Raw genomic sequence first — 23,160 nt, 5'->3', positions numbered from 1 at the left:
ATTCTTTATGAGTTATTAGTGTGGTATGTATTCGGCAGGGCTATACTGTATGTGTTGTGTGCTTTTTGTAACAGTTCTATTTTGCATTTGACATTTGTTTTGTAATGGTAAAGCTTAGCTGCTAAGTTCGATTTGCAAGAAAATTCCACGTGAGCGGTAATCGTCTCAAGTGAAACCCTGCTACCAATGTTATGAACAGACTGCTTCTCGTTACCTAGCAACAAGTGAACTGTGGTATGTAATAATCCCCCACCCCCACCTCAACTGTGTGCATGGACCTCCCCTCCTATTACAATATAACAAGCAGATTTTAACAAAGAGCAACATTAAAATTTGGAGACTTCGTCACAGTTTTTTTCCTGAATATTTTGTTGTTTCATTACTTGATTTTTTTGGGTGAGATTTCCTCTTAATTGTTGTTTTATAGAATGGGGATTGACACTGGACTCAACACTTCGAATGACGACATACCTTATGGAGGAAAAAGTGCCTTTTCCCAACTGGAGCACAACATAGTGGCTGGATATCTTATTACTGCAGGTAATAAAGAACAAACTGTTCACTTGAGGAATTGGCTGTGGGTTTTGTGAGTAATTCGGGAAATGCATGTTCTTGATTCTTTTAGTAATACCCTTTTCTGTTTCGTGAAAATAACGGAATAAATATTTGATGAATAATTATGCTATTTTAATTGCAACTCTCAATTCAGATTGTTTTTCCAAACTGGTCATTGGTTGAGATTTCTGCTGTCCATCATGTAATCCAAAAGTGAATAAGAGTTATTTGCTCATAGTACTGCGTTGCGATTGGCTGGCGACCAGTTCAGGGTGTACCCCGCCTCTCGCCGAAGATTGCTGGGATAGGCTCAAGCACGCCCGCGACCCTTGTGAGGATAAAGCGGTACAGAAAATGGATGGATGGATGCTCATACTACTGTATAGTTAATTGAATATACGTTTAAATATAATAACATGATAATCCCATGGCAATTTGAGTCCCCAATAACTCCCAAAAACAGAACTCCTCCCCACACCTTTTTGTGATACAGCAACATTGTGAAAGTTGCCAGTCCACATTTGCTTTTCTTTCTGGTTAACTTGAGAATTTATTGCAATGCAAGTGCTCTGGGTTTTAAGACAAACACACATTTCTCTGAAATTCTGGAGAGAATATATGAAATGACATAACATAATATGTGCCAAGTTTGTGTGTTCTCCTTGTGCTTGTGTGGGTACTCCTGCTTCCTCTCACATTCCTTAGGTTAATTGAGTGTGAATGTTTGCCAAAATGTTTTTTTGTCAATTTGGCTGGCCAGTGCAGGGTGTACCCCACCTCTCGCTGTCTCTGTTGGGATAGGCTCCAGCTATGGGATAGGCTCGAGCTCATCCATGACGCTACCCATCCATCCATTCATCCATTTTCTTTACCGCTTGTCCTCAGTAGGGTCGCAGGCTGCTGGAGCCTATCCCAGCTATCTTCGGGCGAGAGGCGGGGTACACCCTGAACCGGTCGCCAGCCAATCGCAGGGCACATAGAAACAAACAACCATTCGCACTCACCTTCACACCTACGGGCAATTTAGAGTCTTCAATCAACCTAAAACGCATGTCTTTGGGATGTGGGAGGAAACTAGAGTGCCCGGAGAAAACCCACCCAGGCACAGGGAGAACATGCATACGCCACACAGATGGGGCCGGGATTTGAACCCTGGTCCCCAGAACTGTGAGGGAGATGTGCTAACTAGTCGCCCACCGTGCCGGCCCTAATGAACCAATTGTTTGGTATTTCATTTCCTTAATTGGAATTTATTCTTGCATAGTGCTATGACACTTATTGTCACTGACTGCAATTTTACTGTTCATGAAGGCAGTGTACAATAATTACAGGCTGTACCATTAATTTGTATATAATCACCCAGTCTTGCAGACATGTCAATCATTACACATTTTATTTCATATTTTGTTCTTGGGCAGCATGGTGGATGCGTGGTTAACGCATCTTAATCACAGTTCTGAGGCCTGCGATTTGAATCTCAGCTCTGGCCTTCCTGTTTGTCCTTGTGCTTGCATGGATTTTCTCTGGGTACTGTGGCTTCATCTGACATTCCAAAAACATAAACTTGAACACTCCAAATTGTCCACAGATGTGAATGTGAGTGTGAAGAATTGTCGATGTGTGCCCTAAGATTGACTGGCGACTAGTCCAGGGTGTACCCCACTTCTCGCCACAAAGTCAACCAGGATAAGTTCCACCCACAACCCTAAAAGACCTAAATCGGTATGGATGTATTTATGTATTGTTCTGCTCTGTTAGGGCATTCGGGTCCACAGATAGAGTTGACCATTGTACTTTTGGAACTTTTGTCAATGTGATGGAATTATTGTATTTGAGTCATTTTAATTTTAACTCTCCACTGATTCCTGTAGAAGCCCATAATGGCTAATAACATAATAATGGGCCAAGACAATCAATTGGCCTTTTCTAAAATGTCATACACCCATAGCGTATGTAGCATATATTGACGTTTGGATAAAACATAATTTTTTAAGAAATAAATTTGTCGAAGCAGCGATGCCTGCATTTCTTCAGGTGTAACGTGATTTGACGCTTAGAGTTATGAATCAAGTTATATTGTCTGTGTATAAAATTTAGGCGTAAGCAAAGAAAAACCTTTTATCAGTCTCATAATCTAAAGGTTGCTACATTTTATGAAATACTTGCCCGAGATGACCGAGGTCTTACGAAACTCAAAACTCAACAACGCCACAACAAAGAGTGGAATTTTTTCAAATATTTAACTAAATCCACAAGGGATCTATAGGGAAACACAAAGAGGCTAACTACAGGAAGAAAATAACACTCATACTGGTGAACGAAAGAAAGATAGGCGCACGAAAAGGCAAATAGAACACCGTGTTGCTGGAATAAATTAGAAAAGGTGAGCGTTTAATGCGTTCAGTCCAGACGAGAGAGAGCGAGGACAAAGTTGGGATTTTGTGTGAAGCTAGTGATTTCCCCCAAAAAAAATAATAGGCTCTAATATTGTACATCCTAATAACGCATGTTGTGGTACTCACGACCGTAGATCAGCTGGTGGTCGTTCTCCAGACATCTCAGTCGGAAAACGAAGCAGGTTTGTTTGAAAAAGGAAAGAAAGATGCAGAAAAATGAAAACAAAAGGGGCGAAAGAAGAAATATTGTTGTTCGTCATGCCTCGTTGGGAGACTATGACCGTCTCTCTCCCCGCCTGTTTCCGGAATCCGCTAGCAAGTTCAGAGAACTCACATTTGGCTGGGAGCATATCTGGTAGCTCATCAGCAACTGTTCTGGAGGCTTAGCAGAGGTGATCCACGGAGGCCAGGGAGCCGGATCTCCATCCCCAAGGCTCACCTTTGTCGAGCCGCGTGTTTCAACAAAAGAAAGGGGAGGGGCGGCGGCACGTCCATGCCCCGCCGAGGAAAAACAAGAGAGCCAGACCCAAAAGAGGAGAGACACGAAAAATAGAGGAGGAGGCAGAGGTTAAATACCCAGGAGGCGTGTCTAAGAGGACCGAGAACCGGACAAGACCACGCCCATCGACTCGAATTTAGTCTACGAACTTTGCCATAAAAGTGGTGTAAAAATCATATCTTAATATAAAATACTCCCAACCTTGTACTCTTCACTCATAGATCAAGCATATAGAATGGTTGTTTCAACTTTAGTCTTGGCAAAAAAACTGCTTATGTCTCTTTTTAAAATGTAATAGGCTCATAACATAATAACTGGGCAGTAACATAATCAAAGGCCAAATACATTATGGGCCTATTACATTTTAAAAAGTGCAAATTTATTACGTTATGGGCCGTTATAACATCATGGGTTTACCCCCATCTGGATCCTGCCCACGACCCTAAAAACAATCTTTCGATTAGGGTTTATATGAGTTGTACAATATTGCTATTCCTGTTGACAATTTATATATTCTGAAAATTAAGTTATGTCAAGTTTTCATAGCAGACCTTGTATTCCCCAACACATCAGTGGGTATTCAAACATATTTAATTTACAGTATTCAATAATCTTACTAACTAATGCAGCCCTATAGGGGGCACAAGCCAGTGCAAACTGTAGGCCGGTCCCAACCCCGGATAAATGCAGAGGGTTGCGTCAGGAAGGCCATCTGGCTTAATTAAAACTTTGCCGTACAAATATGAGTGTTCATCCAAAAAATTCCATACCGGGCGTGGACTGGGTTAACAACGTCCGGCACCGGCGCCGTCAATCTGCAGGGCACCGTTGGAAATTCAGCTTCTGTGGGTCGAAGATGAAGGAGAGGAGGAAAGCGGGTTCTTCGGCAGAAAGAGAAGAGGAAAGCACAGAGCCTAGAACTGAATGTGGGGACTTTGAATGTTTGGACTATGACAGGAAAATCTTGGAAGTTGGTTGACATATTGTGTGTCCAGGAGACCAGGTGGAAAGGCAGGAAGGCCAGAAGTTTAGGGGCAGGGTTTAAATTATTTTACCATGGTGTAGATGGGAAGAGATATGGAGTAGGGGTTATTTTAAAGGAAGAGTTAGCTAAGAGGTTAAAATGAAATTGAGGGTGTTATGTGTAATGTGATTAGTGGCTATGCCCAACAGGTAGAATGTGACCTAGAGGTGAAAGAGAAATTCTGGAAGGAGCTCGATGAAGTAGTTCTGAGCATCCCTGACAGAGAGAGAGTCGTGATTGGTGCAGATTGTTGGTTTGTTGGGCATGTTGGTGAAGGAAACGGGTGATGAAGAAGTGATGGGTAAGTATGGCATCCAGGAAAGGAACTTGGAGGGACAGAGGGTGGTAGACTTTCCCAAAATGATAGAAATGGCTGTCGTGAACACATTTTTCCAGAAGAGGCAGGAACATAGGGTGACCTACAAGAGCGGAGGTAGGAGGAGGCAGGTGGATTACATCTTGTGCAGACGATGTAATCTGAAGGAGGTTACCGACTGTAAGGGAGTGGTAGGGGAGAGTGTGGCTAGACAGCACAGGATGGTGGTGTGTAAGATGACTCTGGTGGTGGGGAGGAAGTTTAAGAAGACAAAGGCAGAGCAGAGAACCATGTGGTGGAAGCTGAGAAAGAAAGAGTGTTGTGCCGATTTTCGGGAAGAGGTCAGACAGGGTCTCGGTGGACAGGAGGAGCTTCCACAAGACTGGACCACTACACCTAATGTGATCAGAGAGAAAGGCAGGAGAGTACTTGGTGTATCTTCTGGTAGGGAAGGGGGGAAGGAGACTTGGTGGTGGAACCTCAAAGTACAGGAAATCATACAAGGAAAGAAGTTTGCTAAGAAGAAGTGGGACACTGAGAAGACCGAAGAGAGGAGAAAGGCATACATTGAGATGTGACATAGGACAAAGGTAGAGGGGGCAAGGTCCAAACGAGGCATATGATGACATGTATGCCAGGTTGGACACTAAAGAAGGAGAAAATGATCTATACAGGTTGGCCAGACAGAGGGATAGAGATGGGAAGGATGTGCAGGAGGTTAAGGTAATTAAGGATAGATATGGAAATGTTTTGACTGGTGCCAGTAATGTGCTGGATAGATGGAACGAATACTGTGAGGAGTTGATGAATGAGGACAATGAGAGAGAAGAAAGAGTAGCAGAGGCAAGTGTGGTGGACCAGGAAGTGGCAATGATTAGTAAGGGGTAAGTTAGAAAGGCATTAAAGAGGATGAAAAATGGAATGGCAGTTGGTCCTGATGACATACCTGTGGAGGTATGGCAGCATCTAGGAGAGGTGGCTGTGGAGGTTTTGACGAGCTTGTTCAACAGAATTCTAGTGGGTGAGAAGATGCCTGAGGAATGGAGGAAAGGTGTGCTGGTACCCATTTTTAAGAAGAAGAGTGATATGCAGCGTTGTGGTAACTATAGAGGATTAAAGTTGATGAGCCACACAATGAAGTCATGGAAAAGAGTAGTGGAGGCTAGACTCAGGACAGAAGTGAGTATTTGCGAGCAACAGTATGGTTTCATGCCTCGAAAGAGTACCACAGATGCATGATTTGGATTTGGACCATAATGTTTGCAGATGACATTGTGATCTGCAGTGAAAGTAGGGAGTAGCTGGAGGAACAGTTAGAAAGATGGAGGTATGCACTGGAAAGCAGAGGAATGCAGATTAGCCAAAGTAAAACAGAATATATGTGCATGAATGAGACGGGTGGAGGGGGGAGAGTGAGGCTACAGGGAGGATAGCGAGGGTGGAGGACTTTAAATACTTGGGGTCAACAGTACAGAGCAATGGTGAGTGTGGTCAGGAAGTGAAGAAACAGGTCCAAGCAGGTTGGAACTGGTGGAGGAAGGTGTCAGGTGTGTTTATAAGACAGTGGTGAGGCAAGCCATGATGTATGGATTAGAGACAGTGGCACTGAAGAAACAACAGAAAGCAGAGCTGGTGGTGGCGGAAATGAAGATGTTGAGGTTCGCTCTCGGGAGTGACCAGGTTGGATAAAATTAGAAATGAGCTCATCAGAGGGACAACCAAGGTTCAATGTTTTGGAGACATTGTTAGAGAGAGGAGACTTCGATGGTTTGGACACGTCCAGAGGAGAAATAGTGAGTATATTGGTAGAAGGGTGATGAGGATGGAGCTGCCAGGCAAGAGAGGCTGACATGGAAAAGGATGATATGCTGTGGCGACCCCTAATGGGACAAGCCAAATGGAAAGAAAGAAGAAGATAATCTTACTAACTGCCATTAAAGACCAACACAGAAGACTCCACCAATTTTATTTCTTATACTGTATATCGCCTTATTTAGATTAAGGCACCAGAAAATTCTGTCTTTGGAGACATTCACACTGGGCTATTTCTATCCTCAGTGCAATCATCTCTTCCACATATCACATTCTATTCGGCATATTTGGGTGTACTGATCGTAGTAGCACATGTGATCCAACAAGGCTGAAGAGAAACTGATACATTCAAGTGAACTCCGATTGAAATGACAAATACATTTAATTTTACAACCACTAACCTCTTCTACTGCCATACAGTGGTTTATATTTATAAATTATTCCCATAAGTTAAAAAAACATTTTGTTTTGACCATAATTTGACACACTGTTGCCGCCATGTTTTAGTGTGTAATGCATTTTGGGAATGTTGATTGCTGTTGTAAAATTATTACGTTGCTGCTCTCTGCGGAGCTAAGCTTGCCACTTCCAAACAACTTTTATCGTCAGTGAAAAGAGTTAAAAATGCCACAGTCCGCCGCTTTGGGATGCAATTTCCTATCAGGACGGAATGCAAAAAAGGTGGTAAGCATTCATAGCTTTCCCAAAGAGATAAAGTTGAGGAAATGGTGGGAGGATGCGGTTGGAAGAGTTGAGCTGCGGAAATATCTGCGGTTTTTCGACGCCTTTGATCGCCCCCAGCTCATGAGAGAGCTCACCGGTGTGTGAGTATAAACAACGGCTTAAATCCAATGCAGTGCCGACTATCTTTCCTCACAAGAAGCCTCAACGACCGCATGTGAGAAGCGAAAGCCGAGTAAAAAGACGCAAAAGACAGGAGGCGCTGACCGCATACCTTGATCAGCCCACTTTCAGCAGGAGCAGCTGTTGTAAACAAACCATCGCCACCGGACACTGAGTTAGTGAAAAATAGTAAAATAAGTATGCATATAACGTTACTCTCAGTTATTACTGAATGCATTTATAACATTGGGAAAAATGAAGAAGTACCGTGGGCAGTGGCAGAAATGAAACGGAGCACTTTACAACAGATACTCTCTTTCTCAGTAGGCATTGACAAGCAGTAGCTACAAATACACCATTGAAAATGACCAACTCAAGTTTCTTCCCACCCGTCATCTTCATCCTCATTTCTTGTTTCTTCCTCGCTCCTCATTTCCCTCATCACAGTCTGGCTCGAACTGAAATGGCTGAACAGCGTTCGCTGCATGGCGGCCTATGTTGAAATTACGTTTTGTAAAAATATATAAATCTGGAAATGATAATCAAAAGTTGTATCTTATTGTTATGTTACTCAAGTCGAAAGATGTCATTGCAATCGGAGTTCACTTTAACGACACGTTTGACTGCACGTTTGATCTGCAACTACAGGAAACGTTTGGTTGAGGTTGTTGCTGCCAAAGGAGGGTCAACCAGTTACTAAATCCAAGGCTTCACTTGCACAGGCCGACTGGTTAGAGCGTCAGCCTCACAGTTCTGAGGACCCGGGTTCAATCCCCGGCCCCGCCTGTGTGGAGTTTGCATGTTCTCCCCGTGCCTGCGTGGGTTTTCTCCGGGCACTCCGGTTTCCTCCCACATCCCAAAAACATGCCTTAATTGGAGACTCTAAATTGCCCGTAGGTGTGACTGTGAGTGCGAATGGTTGTTTGTTTCTATGTGCCCTGCGATTGGCTGGCAACCAGTTCAGGGTGTACCCCGCCTCCTGCCCGATGACAGCTGGGATAGGCTCCAGCACGCCCGCGACCCGCGACCCTAGTGAGGAGAAGCGGCTCAGAAAATGGATGGATGGATGTATGGATGTTTATTCTTGTGATTTAGATGCAGCTAAGACTACATTTCATGCTGAAATTTAAGAAATTCCAAAAGGTTCCCGTAATTTTTCCTCCTCATGTAAATTGTCACTTAGCAAGATGAACTTCTGATTTCAAACTTTTTTACCTTTCCTCTTTGCAGGCATCATCAGTCTATTGAGTAACATTGTCGTTCTTCTAATGTTCGTAAAGTTTAAGGAGCTCCGGACTGCTACCAATTTTATCATCATCAACTTGGCTTTTACTGACATTGGAGTGGCTGGCATTGGTTACCCTATGTCAGCTGCTTCCGACATCCACGGAAACTGGAAATTTGGCTACACTGGTTGCCAGGTGGGTGGCATACATGCTCTTTAAAGATTACATTGATGCTGATAGCTTGAGTTCTGTGACATCTTCCAATCCATATTATTTTTTTTTCAATAATGGTGCCCACTACACCATTTGCTCATTACTCAAACCTTGTGAGGTGAATATGTAGCGCCTCTCGAGTGCGTATGACTATAATGAGAGGTGGCTAACCTGAGTTCTTTTGTCTATCAAGAATAGGGAACTGTTTAACCAATAAACTCAAGGGTACTTACTTTAATGCATATATATTTTTTTGAATATTTTAATTCTAAATCTCAAATTATTAATACTTTGCACTTTACTTTTGCAATTATTCTGTACAACAGGTCTCTGCAATTATTTTCTTTCTGACAATGTTATCTTGTTTGTGAAAACTAAGGTCCAAATGTACAATCACGACTTTTAACCTGTATTTTAATTGTCAATAAACATACTTGTTTATATAAAAAGTTTGAACATTTAATGATAAAAATAAATATATTGAAAAGTAAATAAACTTTCGTTTAAAAAATAAATTACCTTATATCAAAATGTATTTTTCATTAAGAAGAATCATCATCTTTATTGTCATGAACGTGCACACGAAATTTGCTCTCTGCATTTTACCCATCATAGTGAACACACACTTGTTAGTGGAACACACTGTAGCAGGTGGCAACTTAAGCACCCGGGAAGCAGTTTTGGGCTGTCGGTCTTCAACCTTATTATATTAGGAAAACCCATAACTTCATTGCTGCTCAATGAATTTGAACTTTTAACTCAATTTCTATTTATTAAGATAGAAACTTATTTAACTATTTACTTGAATATACTTCAATATTTTAACTAGTATTTTCTTTCTTTCGTTCCATTTTTTAACCAGGTTACGAATACAATTGTGAAAGTTATAGCAAGCAGTGTATAACAATTTCCTAATTAACTTTGACTATTTAGGAGGCACCTGATATTGGGAATTTTTTTCCCTCTCTCCATGTTCTACTGTGATATTAGGGAACATGGTACGAGTCCAGAGTGAAACGTACTGCTGAGGAAAACCTATACGCCACTTTATTACAAGGGAATAATCTTGGACTGCTACAATTATATTGAGAAATATGTTTTTGTTTCCAGATTTATGCAGCTCTCAACATCTTCTTTGGCATGGCTAGCATTGGTCTGTTGACTGTGGTGGCCATAGACCGATACCTCACAATTTGCAGGCCTGACATAGGTATCTAATCACCCAATCTCCTCATTCTGACCAACCTGGAGACAAATCACAACAATGAAATCATTAGTATATATGTTTAAATGTCCTTGAAATGCTCTGTAAAAAACAGTGGACACCAGCTATTTTTTTTTCTGGAAACCAACAGAATTTGTTGCCAATAATGAATATACAGTAATCCCTCGCTATCTCACGGTTATTTATCGTGGATTCAGTGCATCGCAGATTATTTTTTTTTTTAATAAGCCAGTGTAGTGCAATTACTAATTTTCAAATCTCTGAATGGCAATATGGCTTTAATGTGGAAGAACTGACTCACACAAGGTTAATTGAGCGCTTATTCTTTGGCTTGGTACACACATAAGGACTTTTCAAATCTTAAAAGATGTCTTTTTTATCTGTGACAGACCCCACACATGAAGATAATAAAAAATCTGGCAGTTAACAATTTTGTTCATATTGTTTATGGTTTATGTGCTCTCTGATAGTCTCAACACAGAATACCAACAAATAAAGATGCTACTCCACCGCCAATCAAGAAATCTCTCATGATCACACGTGATCTCACAAAACCGAAAAAGAAGAAACACATCCGGATATGTGCTGATGCTTCCCGACTGTTCCAAAAGGTTTTCGGAGCCAGGAGCCTTGAAAAATGGCGTTGTCCTTAAAAAATGACTTGCTTTGGAAAATACTTTTTGCCCTCTAGGGAACACAGATTTATACAAAAAAACAAACAAAAACAAAAAAAACGACATCAGGGAAGGCATGCTTGTTTTTATTTACAGTGGTTTATTTTTGATGATTCAGGGTTCTTGATTGGCTACATTGTGTTTCACATCTCGGCATCATGACTCAGGAAAATTTGACGTTCCTGATGACTTTCGGTCGTAAATACTGAACACATTCATGATTTAAGATTGTCAGCCCGACCTACTTCGGACCCTAAAATCATGACGAATCAATTTTTAACACACGTCAAACCAAAGGTCAATTCTATAGGATAATCTTATAAGACATAAGATTGTCTGGCGTTTGATGTGATTGGTCGGGAAGGGGAAAATCGGCAAAAAAAACGGCCGATTATCTTTATGTGTGTACCGGGCCTGAGCAGAAAAATAAACCTTACTGTGTAATCTCATTTGGTAACTCATCAAATTGCTTGATGATACAAACAACATGCCCAGAAGGCCTTTGTTTAAAACACAAGCCACAGTCAGAGTTTTATGAACAAATTCACAAATACCAACCTTAGCACAACAAAAAGCTAGTTCACACACTCATAACAATATCAAAAGGAACAAATGCAAGTAAAGAGCAACGTTTAGTTAGTTTTTCTCCAACCACAATATTGTCGTTGCTTTTCGCTGACTACACTACCAGGACTGTGAGTGTGAGGAACTGTGCCAATGCTTAACACAGGAAATCGCTGTCAAACCATGTCTGCATGGGCACCCAATGGGCATTTGCTTGTGTGGTGTGTGTAGACGGTGACCTCAACTGGACAAATAAAATACCTGCACCTCTCTTTTGAATCACATGTTGGCTTTGAATTGCATAAATTAAACTAAACACCCCTCCTTGAGCTGTCACTTTATCGTGGTGGAGGGGTTTGTGCATACCAATGAGCCTAGGAGCTAAGATGTCGGGGGCTTTATGCCCCTGGTAGGGTGACCCAGGGCAAAGGGAGGTGAGGGACCAGGCAAAGAATGCAAATAGACCCTCTATGATGATGACAATAAATGGATGTTGTTTTCCCTCGCCTGGACGCGGGCCCCCTCTGCAGCCAGGCCTGGTCTGGCCAGGTCTGCACCCATGGGGCCAGGCCAGGCAAAGTCCAAAGTGGCAACGTGGGTCCTCCTTCCCATGGGCTCACAATCTGTGGGAGGGGCCAAGGGGGTGGGGTGCTTAGAGAGCTAGGTGACAGAAGAAGGCAGGGACCTTGGTGATCTGATCCGTGGCTACAGAAGCCGGCTCTAGAGATGTGGAATGTAACCTCTCTGGCAGAGAGCCTGAGCTGGTGTGCAAGGTCGAGAAATTTCGGATAGACATAGTTGGGCTCACCCCGACACACAGCTTGGGTTCCGGTACCAGTCGTCTTGAGAAGGGCTGGACTCTCTTCCACTCTGGAACTGTTCATGGTGAGAGGTGCTGAGCAGATGTGGGCATACTGATGCCCTCACCCCCAGTTTGGTGCCTGTATGTTGGGGTTCACCCCTGTGGAGGAGAGGGTAGCCTCCTTCCGCCTTTGGGTGTGGGGATGTGTGATCTCTGTTGTTTGTGCCTACGCGCCAGACAGCAGCAGTCCTTGCTGGAGTCCTTGGAAGGGGTGCCGGAGAGCACCCCTACAGGTGACTCCTTCATTCTTCTGGATAACTTTAACCCTCAGATGAGCAATGACAGTGAGACCTGGAAGGAGGGAAGAAGGGCCCCCCAGATCAGAACCCAAGCGGTGTTTTGTTATTGGACTTCTATGCTAATCAATGACTGTCCATAAAAAAAAACACCGTCTTTAAACATAAGATTGTCCATACTTGCTGCAGTTCAATGATCTTTGTGGTCGTGTTATCGGACGTGTGTCTTTGACACTCAGGTGAGGGGCAGAGCTGTCAACTGATCGCCACCAAGTGGTGTGTTGACTCAGACGGTGGGGGAAGATGCTGGTCTTACCTGGCAGACCCAAATGTATTGTGAAGGTGCTCTGCCAGAAGGAGTTTTAACTCCCACCTCCAGCAGAACTTCACCCATGTCCTGAGGGAGGCGGGGGAGATTGAGTCGGAGTGAACCATGTTCCATGTCTCCATTGTTGAGGCGGCCGACCGGAGCTGTGGTGGTAAGGAGGTTGGTGTCTGTTGTGGCGCCAATCCCCGAACCTGTTGTTGGACACCAGCGGTAAGGAATGCTGCCAAGATGAAGAGAGTACTACTGATCCTTTTTCACCCGGAGTTCCTTTTTTTTAAATTTTTTTATCATCCTGTTAGTCTGTTAGGTCAAGCAGAACGGAGGATCTGTATCCCTTTTATGCCAGAACAGTTTTGCTGTGTCATAGTGGACTTTTTAAGCTGCCGCTGTGGTTTCTTAATATTTTAATGGATATTTATTGAGAAACAAAGTTGATCAGTCGAACAGAACAAAGTTTCTAGAGGGGAGTGAGAAAAAAAGGCAACATAAGACAAAGCACGAGCTGTAAACAAGATGAGGAAATTAAATCATTATATACCAAGAAAAATGACACATTAGATATGAGTGTTGTATGGGGCAGTAGTGCTACAGCCTATGAGGGAAGGACAGGACAAGATAGAACAGGAACCCGGGCTGTACAACTGAAGTGTGGTGGGAGGGGCTATGTAAATTATAAACGTCTATAGGACCAGCGTGTGAGTGAGGGAATACCAAAGAAATTTGCATTGTCACAAGTTATTTGTCGCAATGAGTGGGTGGCCCCACACCCAGCGAATAAGTCCCAGGGGTGTGTGTCTGCGGACACACACAAGTGAATCGACACCGTTTCGCATGCACAGTGACCATCAGAAGTGTCCTGTAGTTGCTGTGCCTGCACCACAGGGCATGAGCCCCCACGCCAAGAAACCATCCAGCCCGAGGGGCCTGGCCTCAGGAGCATCGCCATGGGGCTATGAAAATGCACCTCCCCCGCTGTTACTATGGCCCTACCCTGTTTATCAGTGTGCCTTGAGTGGTGTGGTGCATTAAAATCCGGAGTGGAGTGAGACTGAGGGGGGGGAGTGGGGGGGGGGGGGGGGGGGTCAGGCCTGTCAGGCCTGTCAGGCCTGAGAGATTTTTTTTTTTCTTTGCAGGAGAAGCTTCACTATTTGCTTCACAAACTCCGGCAGGTCAAGGGTGCTCTGGAGTGTTGGTATTTATTTTTTTATTGCTGCTTTTAATTTATTATATTGAAGGAAGTTTCTGCCTGTTATTTGAAATTCTTGGAACAGTTCATCATGTGACATAAAATCCATCCATCCATCCATTTTCTTTACCGCTAATCCTCACTAGGGTCGTGGGCTGCTGGATCCTATCACAGCCATCTTCGGGCGGGAGGCGGGGTACACCCTGAACCGGTCACCAGCCAATCGCAGGGCACATAAGAAACAAACAACCATTCACACTCACATTTACACCTACGGGCAATTTAGAGTCTTCAATCAACCTACCACACATGTTTTTGGGATGCAGGAGGAAACCGGAGTGCCTGGAGAATACCCAGCCAGGTACGGGGAAAACATACAAACTTCACACAGGCTGGGTCGGGATTTGAACCCCAGTCCTCAGAACTGTGAGGCAGATTTGCTAACCAGTCTTCCACCGTGCCGCCTGTCATAAAAACATTGTTGTTAAATAGTTATTGTAGGTGCTGAATTCAATATGCTGACGTAAAGGGGTATGTTGTTAATTTCGAAATCTGGATTGTGCCAGATTTCGGAGAGCATACTGAGATCCTGTAGCTTCTAGACTTTTCCACCAAGATGTTAAGGTGGATGCGATAATTGGGTTCTTGAAACATTTGGCGTATAAGACTTGTAGAAATAAATGGGAGTTTTCAGAGATTGATGTTGCATTCTATCTGCTCCAATTCTAGCCAAGAATGATGCTCATCATTGTGGTGCATCCATTTGATGAGTTATTTTAATTGGTTAGCTACATAATAGTGTTTAAAGTTGGGAGCATTTAGGCCTCCCCCCTGTTTACTTTTCTGAAGAGTTGATACTTATTCTATTTTTTTTATTTTTTTGAATAAAAATTCATAACGGCAGAATCTATTGTTTGGAACCATATAAATGTGGGCTGAAATGGAATCATTGAGAAAAAATAATTTATTTGAGGTAAGGTTTTCATTTTTATTTTGGCTATTCTTTCCAGTAGTGATATCTGCAATTTATTCCGCCGTATTAAGTCAGCTGAGATTTTTTCCAGAAGTGGTGTCTAATTTAGATTGGTTAGCTCTTTGATTTTTGGTCAAAATATTAATACCTAAATACTGAATATTTCCTATAGGAACAGGGTACTCTGGGATTTGATCTGCAGGATTTCATGAATTTGCTGTTATTGGGAGTATTGTTGATTTTGTCCAGTTGATAGAGTAATCAGATTTTTGTGAAAATGAGATTGAAAACGGCCTGAAGAGATGACTTGGGTTCCTGTAAATAAAGAATATCATCAGCATACCAATTGATGTGTTCCGTCACTGGTGAGCAGATACCTTTAATTTTAGCACTCTGACGCATAGCAGTAGCAAGAAGTTTCGGTGAATATTGCAAATAGCATTGGTGAAAGTGAACATCCTTGTCTGGTTCCTCTTTGTAGAGTCAAACTTTGTGATGTGATACTATTCATGGTGACTGTCGCTTTTGGTGAGTTGTATGAAGTTGCTATCCAATGTATAAATGAGTCTCCAAAGCCAAATTTGCAAAGTACTGCAAACAGGAAAGACCACTTAACTTTATCGAAACCTTTCTATGCGTCAAGTGACATGATGATTGCTTTTAGATTTTTATGCTGTGACATGGTTATTAAATTTAATATACGTCTGACATTATTTGTGGAACTTCTACCTTTAATGAATATTGTCTGGTTATAGTGAATTATCGACGTGAGTACCTGAGTACCAAGTCTTGCTGCAAGGGCTTTTGAGATAATCTTGATATCTACATTAATCAGTTATAAGGGTGGATAATTAGCCAGGAGAGTGGGGTCTTTGCCTGACTTTAGTAGTAATTTAATTGAAGCTGTGTTCATATGGCTACTTATTTGAGCTTTATCGTTTATCTCCTTAACCGTTCTGACAAATAGAGGAAAAAGTATTGACCAGAAATGTTTAATGAAGTTGAAAGAAATTCCATCCGGGCCAGGCGCTCTTCCCGATTGCATATTTTTAAATGCATAATGTAATTCTGTGATGGTGATAGGACCATCAAAACTGTCTTTAATTTCTGTATTTAATTGAGGAATGTTTCTATCTAACCTAATCTATCTTTAATAAAAGTTTCAATTTCTTTTTGATATATAGTTGGTTGAAGATGCGTATAAGCTGCTATAATAATTGTAAAATATTTCATTTATTTCTAGCAGTGACTGTGTACAGCTGCCTTTTGATTCTTGAATGGCTGTAATTAATAATTTTTCTTTATTGCACTGAAGTTTGTTGGCAAGAAATTTGCACGATTTATTATTGTACTCAAAGCTAGTGTATCTTATCTGAACTGTTGTAGAAATTCTGTTCTTTTTGATAAGATGTCGGCTAATTGATGTTTTGCCTTTTGAAGTTGGTTTCTAAGCATCTCTGTCGGATTAATTGCATATTCTTCTGCGAGATGTTTAATTTTTTCCCCTCATTTTCCTTTTCTAATTTTAGTTCTTGTTTTTTCTTGTACGAAGAGTATGATATCATTCAACCTCTCATTACAGATTTCCCGGTTTCCCACAGCAGAGATGGGGATATGGTTGGGGAGTCATTGAATTTCAAAAAATCATCCCATTCTTTCCTCACAATTGAATCAAAGTCCGGGTCTTTCAATAGGGAGGTGCTAAAATGCCATGTTGGTGGAGTTCCCAGATTTGCCTCAGTTTTTAGGTAGAAAAGAAATTGGTGCGTAGTCACTTATGATGATTGGATGTATTTTGGAGGTAATTCGTTGAGCTGCCGAATTGTTTGAGAGAAAAAAATCTATTCTTGAACCGACGAGAAAAATGTGTATTCTCTTTTTTAATGTTTTTTTAGCCTCCATATGTCAACACGTCCAAAGTCTTCCATATACTACTCAAATATATTGGCGCATTGTGGTTGATTGCTATTTTTGAGATTTGAGCAATCTGTAAGTGGATTTAGCGTAAGGTTAAAGTCGCCTCCCATGATAATTGTAGAATTGTCTGTCTGACAAGCAAGTTTGAAAATAATGTGTGGAAAAAGGCTGGGTCATCTTTATTAAGAGTGTATAGTAGGAGTTCAAGTATCTCAGAGTCTTGTTCACGAGTGATGGAAGAATGGAACGGGAGATCGACAGGCGGCCTCAGGGACGACCCAGGCCACGCTGTAGTGACTACGTCTCTCGGCTAGCCTTGGAACGCCTCGGGATATCCCCGAATGAGCTGGACGAAGTTGCTGGGGAGAGTTAAGTTTGGCAGCTTTCCCCGCAACCCAACCTCGGATAAGTGGAAGAAAATGGATGATGGAAACCTATATGTCAGGATTCAGGTTGCAAGTTGGACCCAGATGCAGAGAGGACAGGGAGGTGAGTTTGTGAATAAAGGTTTATTGCAGCTTGGGAGCGAACAAAGGAACTCTGAGAACCAAATCCGGGATTGGCCGTGTTCCGACGAGCAGGGTAGGAGTCCGTGTTGTTGGTGGGCCGCAAGAGGTGAGCACTGGTTTGCACGGAGCAAGGGCAGATTGCAGACTGGGTAAAAGGAACCAGAATTAGGTAGAGGTAACTCTCTAGGTCTTCAGGAAGCAAAAAGATAGGCAAGGTGGCTAGGCTATGATTTCGACATAAAGCGTTGATAGTCTGGCGACGAGTTGGAGTCCCACAGCGTCTTAAGAGCAGTCAGGTGTAATTAGGATCACAAGGTGCAGCTGCTAGACTCCAACATGTCAACCCTGCAAAGCACTGATGACACACACACACACACACACACACACACACACACACACGCACACCCACACACGCACTGGGCTGGGCTGGACTCAGAGTGCTGAAACAGCACCCCTGACACTATACATTTATATAATAATATATTTTTTAAAATGGTCGTTACTTCACGGATTTCATTTACTACGAGGGTTTTCCGGTTCGTAACCCCCGCGAAAAAACGAGGGATTACTGTATAGACAAGAATAGACAATAACCTTTACACTGTACTTTCATTGCGCAAGTGTTTGTCCTTTGTCTTTTCAGGGCAGAAAATGACGGTGCGTTCATACAATCTCCTTATTCTGGCAGCATGGCTTAACGCTTTATTCTGGTCCACTATGCCTATAGTGGGCTGGGCTGGCTATGCCCCAGACCCAACCGGAGCCACATGCACCATTAACTGGCGGCAGAATGATGCGTGAGTTGAAAAACTGCTTTTACTCAATTAAATTACATGTTGCGTCCAAAAAGTACAACTGTTAATATTGTCACATGTGCAAATATTAGTACATGTGGTCTAAAAGTACTAATATTTGTAGCATATAAAATCTAGCGTGGTTAATACATTGAAACTGGGCCTGAATTAATATGAAATGTAAACTAAGACCTTAAAAGTAAATACAAATAATAACAACTGTATGGAATTTTTTTTTGCAGTTTATTTATTTAAATTTTTGTTTTGTTTTAAACCTTAATTAAAAAAACAACAACAATATTTTCCAAACACATTTGATTCAAACTAATACATTTTCAATTAGCTTGTATCAACTCAACATTTTAATGCATTTATACCATGTGGTTTCCCAACACATTTGCTGTACTCATTAAACACGTGTGATGTTAACTCAGTTGCAGGTTTTGATTGAGGTGAGGCCAAAAAACGTTTATGGCCCTTCACTCATAATGGAGCACAAAATAAAAGCACATGCAAGGTTAGTTCAGTAATGTGCTCTTGGGTCCATAGGGGTGATTATTTGGGGTAAGAGTGGACACTTGTGGTGTATTTCCATTCCAGAACGGTTTGGCCCCATTCTGCCCAGGCCTTGCTTGGTCTGGCCTGGCCGGCGTTGCTTTTCCATTAGAAACAGGAACCAATCAAAAGTGCGAGGGATTGGGGTGGGATCATTTGTTTATTCAGTGGATGATAACCACTCTCAGAAATGCAAACATCCACTGGTCAATAAAATGGCAGTGACGTCACAGCACTTAAAGAAACGCCTACATCTATTGACAGTGACATCATGGCCTTCCTCTGCTTGTGTTTTAGAACCAGGTTTGGGGAGGTTCTGAGGAACGGTGTCATTGTCACCGCCCGTCCTCGAAAAAGTATAATTGAAAAGCGACCACACAGGCTGGTTGTGGGTATAACCGGTACAATGGAAAAGAGCTTTGGTAATTGCAGTTAACAGATCTGGCAATAGCAGTCACAGTAATCAGCATGCAGCAGCGAAGAGTCAGATCACAGCAAAGTCCATCCTCTCGAAACAACATCTTTTGCAATTTAAAAACAAGTTAATATCAGGAGCACGGTATAGTCAACATTGATGATATAAACTAGAGGTGTCAAACTGATTTTTGTCACGGGCGACATCGTAGTTACTATATGGTTTACCTCTAAGGGCTGTTATGACTGTGAAAAAAAATGATGGCAAACTATTATTGAAATCAGAAGACAGTCAAAAGCAGTTTGTTCAACTATAATTCAATTTATTTTAAAAGGGGGGTTGGCAACAAAAACTGCTAACAATATCTCAATGTTCACACACATGATTTGCTTTCATGGGCCACATCAAATGATGTGGCAGACGGTATCTGGCACCCAGGCTGCGAGTTTGACACCAGTGCTATCAACTTAAATGCTATAACAACAATGCCTCTTTCTCAGTTCTCCAAACGATAGCCTCTCTGTTTCAACAATGCCTTAGCTTGGCTGTCAGGTTACAGAGAGCCAAGAGCAATGCAGAAATAAAATTAATGACAATGGACTGAGAACAAGTTAGATTCACAAAGAACACACTTTGTGTCACATCAACCAAGCTCACCTAAACTCCTACACAACCAACCAAACAAATAAACCACTTTATTTATTCAACTTCTTACCTATGACTAGCGTAATTTACTAAAATGTGATATGATATTTATAACATTTAATAACCCTTAGATGCATAAGTGTGTCAAAAATGACCCAGAGAGGTAATTTTCTCAATATCTTTATAATAAAAAATTATCATAACATTCCAGCTACAGTATTCCTTAAAAAATAAGGAATACTGTAGTATTTTGACATCCTACCATTTCGATCCCTCAGGCGGCACTGCATCAAAAACCGACATCAATGTGTAAAGAATATCACCACGTGGACTCAGGAACACTTCAGAAAACCAATGTCAGTAATGATTATTTGCTAAAAAAAATCAAGTGATCAGTTTGAACATTAAATATCTTGTCTTTGTAGTGTATTCAATTAAATATAGGTTGAACATGATTTTCAAATCATTGTATTCTGTTTTTATGTTTAACACAACATCCCAACTTCATTGGAATTGGGGTTGTACAATGAGGACCAAGACTATAGTCCAGTTGGAGGTAATGACCACCCACCTGAAAATCAAATTCAATTCATTGATCCTACGGACCTTGTGACAAAGGTTAAAAAGGTAAAAAATGAAAGCACTTCAAACATAAAAAGAGACTTCCGTGGACCAAAATTGAATACCTAATATCATACAAATGATAATTCTTAGCCACATGGCATAAAAGGCATTAATTCTAATACGGGTCATTTTTGACCCACTTATGGAAAAGTGTAGGGTCCAGTCAGGGTTAAACAATGTTAGCATGATGAATCTTCTCTGTTTACATTTTCCCCCTTTGAATACACTATTTACTATGGTATATAACTGATTTTACGCACTGTATTATGATGTTTTTAATCTAGGCCTACACCTGGCAACTATTTCCTTTCGTAAAACGAGGCAGAGAGAGATACTAACGCATCGTTTTTTTTTCTTTCACAGATCCTTTATTTCTTACACGATGACAGTGATTGCTGTGAACTTTGTCGTCCCTCTCTCCGTCATGTTTTACTGCTACTACAACGTGTCTGTCACAGCGAACAGATACAAAGCAAGCAACTGCCTAGATAACATTAATATTGACTGGTCGGATCAGATGGATGTCACAAAGGTAGAAAAGGACTTCACTTCTTGCTTTTATCCAAATTGATTGTCTGTAATAATTGTAAAGGCACTTATACTGGCATGTAACTTACAATTTATTGTACAGGTTTCAATCACTAATTCACATTTATTTAAAATTTTAAAATTGATTTCCACTTATCAGTTAGGGAAGACTTTAAATAACAGCAAAATCTTGAACAACCAATTCATCAGTTAAATACTACAAAAATAAAGGGAGCACTTACAAATGGGTGTAAAGTTGTGTTGTGTTGTTTTGTTTTTGGCTTGCAGATGTCCATTGTGATGATCATAATGTTTTTAGTGGCCTGGTCTCCATACTCCGCGGTGTGTCTCTGGGCATCTTTTGGTGACCCCAAAACAATTCCTGCACCCATGGCTATCATCGCCCCTCTCTTTGCGAAGTCCTCCACCTTTTACAACCCCTGCATTTATGTAATTGCTAACAAAAAGTCAGTGTTTTTCATTTTTTCCTTCTTCAGCCTTATTTTTTTTTTGTTTTCATTGATGTAATCCAACGTGGCGGTTAACTTGAGCATTTTCATGCAGATTCCGAAGAGCCATCATAGGGATGATCCGGTGTCAAACCAGACAACAAATCACCATCAATACTCAGGTTCCTCTGACAACTTCTCAACAACCTCTGGCTCAGTGATATGACTGCTTAAGTCATATCAGAAGAAGTGCTATTCAGGGCATGAATACATATACAGTATAAGGCATAGAATAAATCACTATCAGTGTTTCGTTTAATCATTGAGCACATTTAATCAGTTATTTATTCCAATGAACAATTGTGTAAGTTTAGCATTCTCCAACTGACTTTCAATATTTTCAAGTCAATGTTGCCCCTCTCATGTACAGTAGCCAAGTAACTAAGTAAGGCCACGGTGTTTGAAACACCTCTCAGTGAGATATCAACACCAATGCAAACTCAAAACTATGAAAACAAAATTATTGGAACTGAATTCATGCTGACGTGTGAACCACCACACCATGAGTGACATTCAGCAATTTGGATAATATGTATTTTCATCACTTTATTTTACCAGAAGAGTACTCGTGTACAGTATTTCTTTGTACAATATGTTAGACATTAAATCAATGATACCTGACTTTACATATAGTTAAATTATGACGGATTTGAATACTACACCACTTGGAAATTAATGGACTTTACTGTGGTAATTAAAGAAAATTACTGCTGGTCACTTTCAGTCATACGGTACAGTAGCCCAGTGCTTCTCAACTGGTAGATCGATCGGCCAGCAATATCCTTTTGGTGGTATGTTAAACTCATTTTAAACATCCATCCATCCATTCCTCCATTCTCTGGTCCCCTTATTCTCACTAGGGTCGCTGGCGTGCTGGAGCCTCTCCCAGCTATCATCGGGCAAGAGGCGAGGTACACCCCGAACTGGTTGCCAGCCAATCGCAGGGCAATTTAAAAACATTTCAGTACATTTATAATGTACTGTATAGTCTCAGAGGCTATTTTTAACCAGAAGACCTTTATTGTTCTTAACTTTGTTAAAAATGGGTCGTGACTTTGCAGCAATAGGAAAATGCGAGTCCCATGGTGATGCCAGTTGGGAACCATTGCATTAGCCAACATGCACAAGTTGAAATGAATAAAATTTAGAGCATGGTACCATAGCCTGGTCTCTGATTTGGCTTCACAGTAATGTACTTTAAATGTATGTGTGGACTTTCACTTGTGTAGTGCTTTTCAATCTTCAAAGCACTTCAACACCGTCTGTTCATTCATCTACTGATGACGCAGCATCAGGAGCAATTGGGGATTCAGTGTCTTGCTCAACACTTGGACATGGGGTTCAGGATCGGATCCACAATCTTTGAGGTGGCAAAGGACCACTCTGCCACCTGAGGCATGCCAGTGCGCCCAGTTATTGAGTTTGGTAAGAGACAGAAAACAAAGAAAACCTTTAAGATAGAGAAGAGATGATAATGACTCAGAAAAAAAAATGAACAGATGAAAGTGGCAAATTCAAATTTTATGAACAGCGCTATGTTAAAACAGTCCATGTTTGCAATATCACATTGATATTGGTCATTTTCATATAATTTGATCAACAATGGTAAAGACGCAAAGACAAAACAAAATCTAATTTAGCAATTTCTTTTATGCTGCCTTGGTTTTATATGGGTAAATGTCTCCCATGCTGAAACAGCCATGCTAAAAGTCCTCCAGTATTTTCAAAACGT

General features: G+C 41.4%; 1 protein-coding gene across 1 annotated transcript; it reads left to right on the top strand.

Moving 5' to 3' along the window:
- Positions 1 to 303: 303 nt before the first annotated feature.
- On the top strand, positions 304 to 22,590 carry rrh (retinal pigment epithelium-derived rhodopsin homolog). The gene is made up of 7 exons (XM_061795321.1): positions 304 to 540; positions 8,676 to 8,866; positions 9,995 to 10,094; positions 18,002 to 18,155; positions 20,755 to 20,923; positions 21,208 to 21,386; positions 21,484 to 22,590. Exons 1-7 carry the CDS (start codon positions 429 to 431, stop codon positions 21,587 to 21,589), a joined length of 1,011 nt encoding a protein of 336 aa, XP_061651305.1. The 5' UTR covers positions 304 to 428; the 3' UTR covers positions 21,590 to 22,590.
- Positions 22,591 to 23,160: the final 570 nt, after the last annotated feature.

The sequence above is a fragment of the Phyllopteryx taeniolatus genome, chromosome 13 (assembly GCF_024500385.1).
Source record: "Phyllopteryx taeniolatus isolate TA_2022b chromosome 13, UOR_Ptae_1.2, whole genome shotgun sequence".
Lineage (NCBI taxonomy): Eukaryota > Metazoa > Chordata > Actinopteri > Syngnathiformes > Syngnathidae > Phyllopteryx > Phyllopteryx taeniolatus.
Note: the sequence above shows the minus strand (reverse complement) of the source record. Positions and strands in the feature narration are given on the sequence as shown.

Excerpts from the sequence above, each read along its gene's own strand:
- rrh (XM_061795321.1), top strand. The coding sequence starts at position 429 with ATGGGGATTGACACTGGACTCAACACTTCGAATGACGACATACCTTAT. Across the intron at positions 10,095-18,001 it reads AATTTGCAGGCCTGACATAG|GGCAGAAAATGACGGTGCGT; the intron begins GTATCTAATCAC and ends TTGTCTTTTCAG. Across the intron at positions 18,156-20,754 it reads AACTGGCGGCAGAATGATGC|ATCCTTTATTTCTTACACGA; the intron begins GTGAGTTGAAAA and ends TTTCTTTCACAG.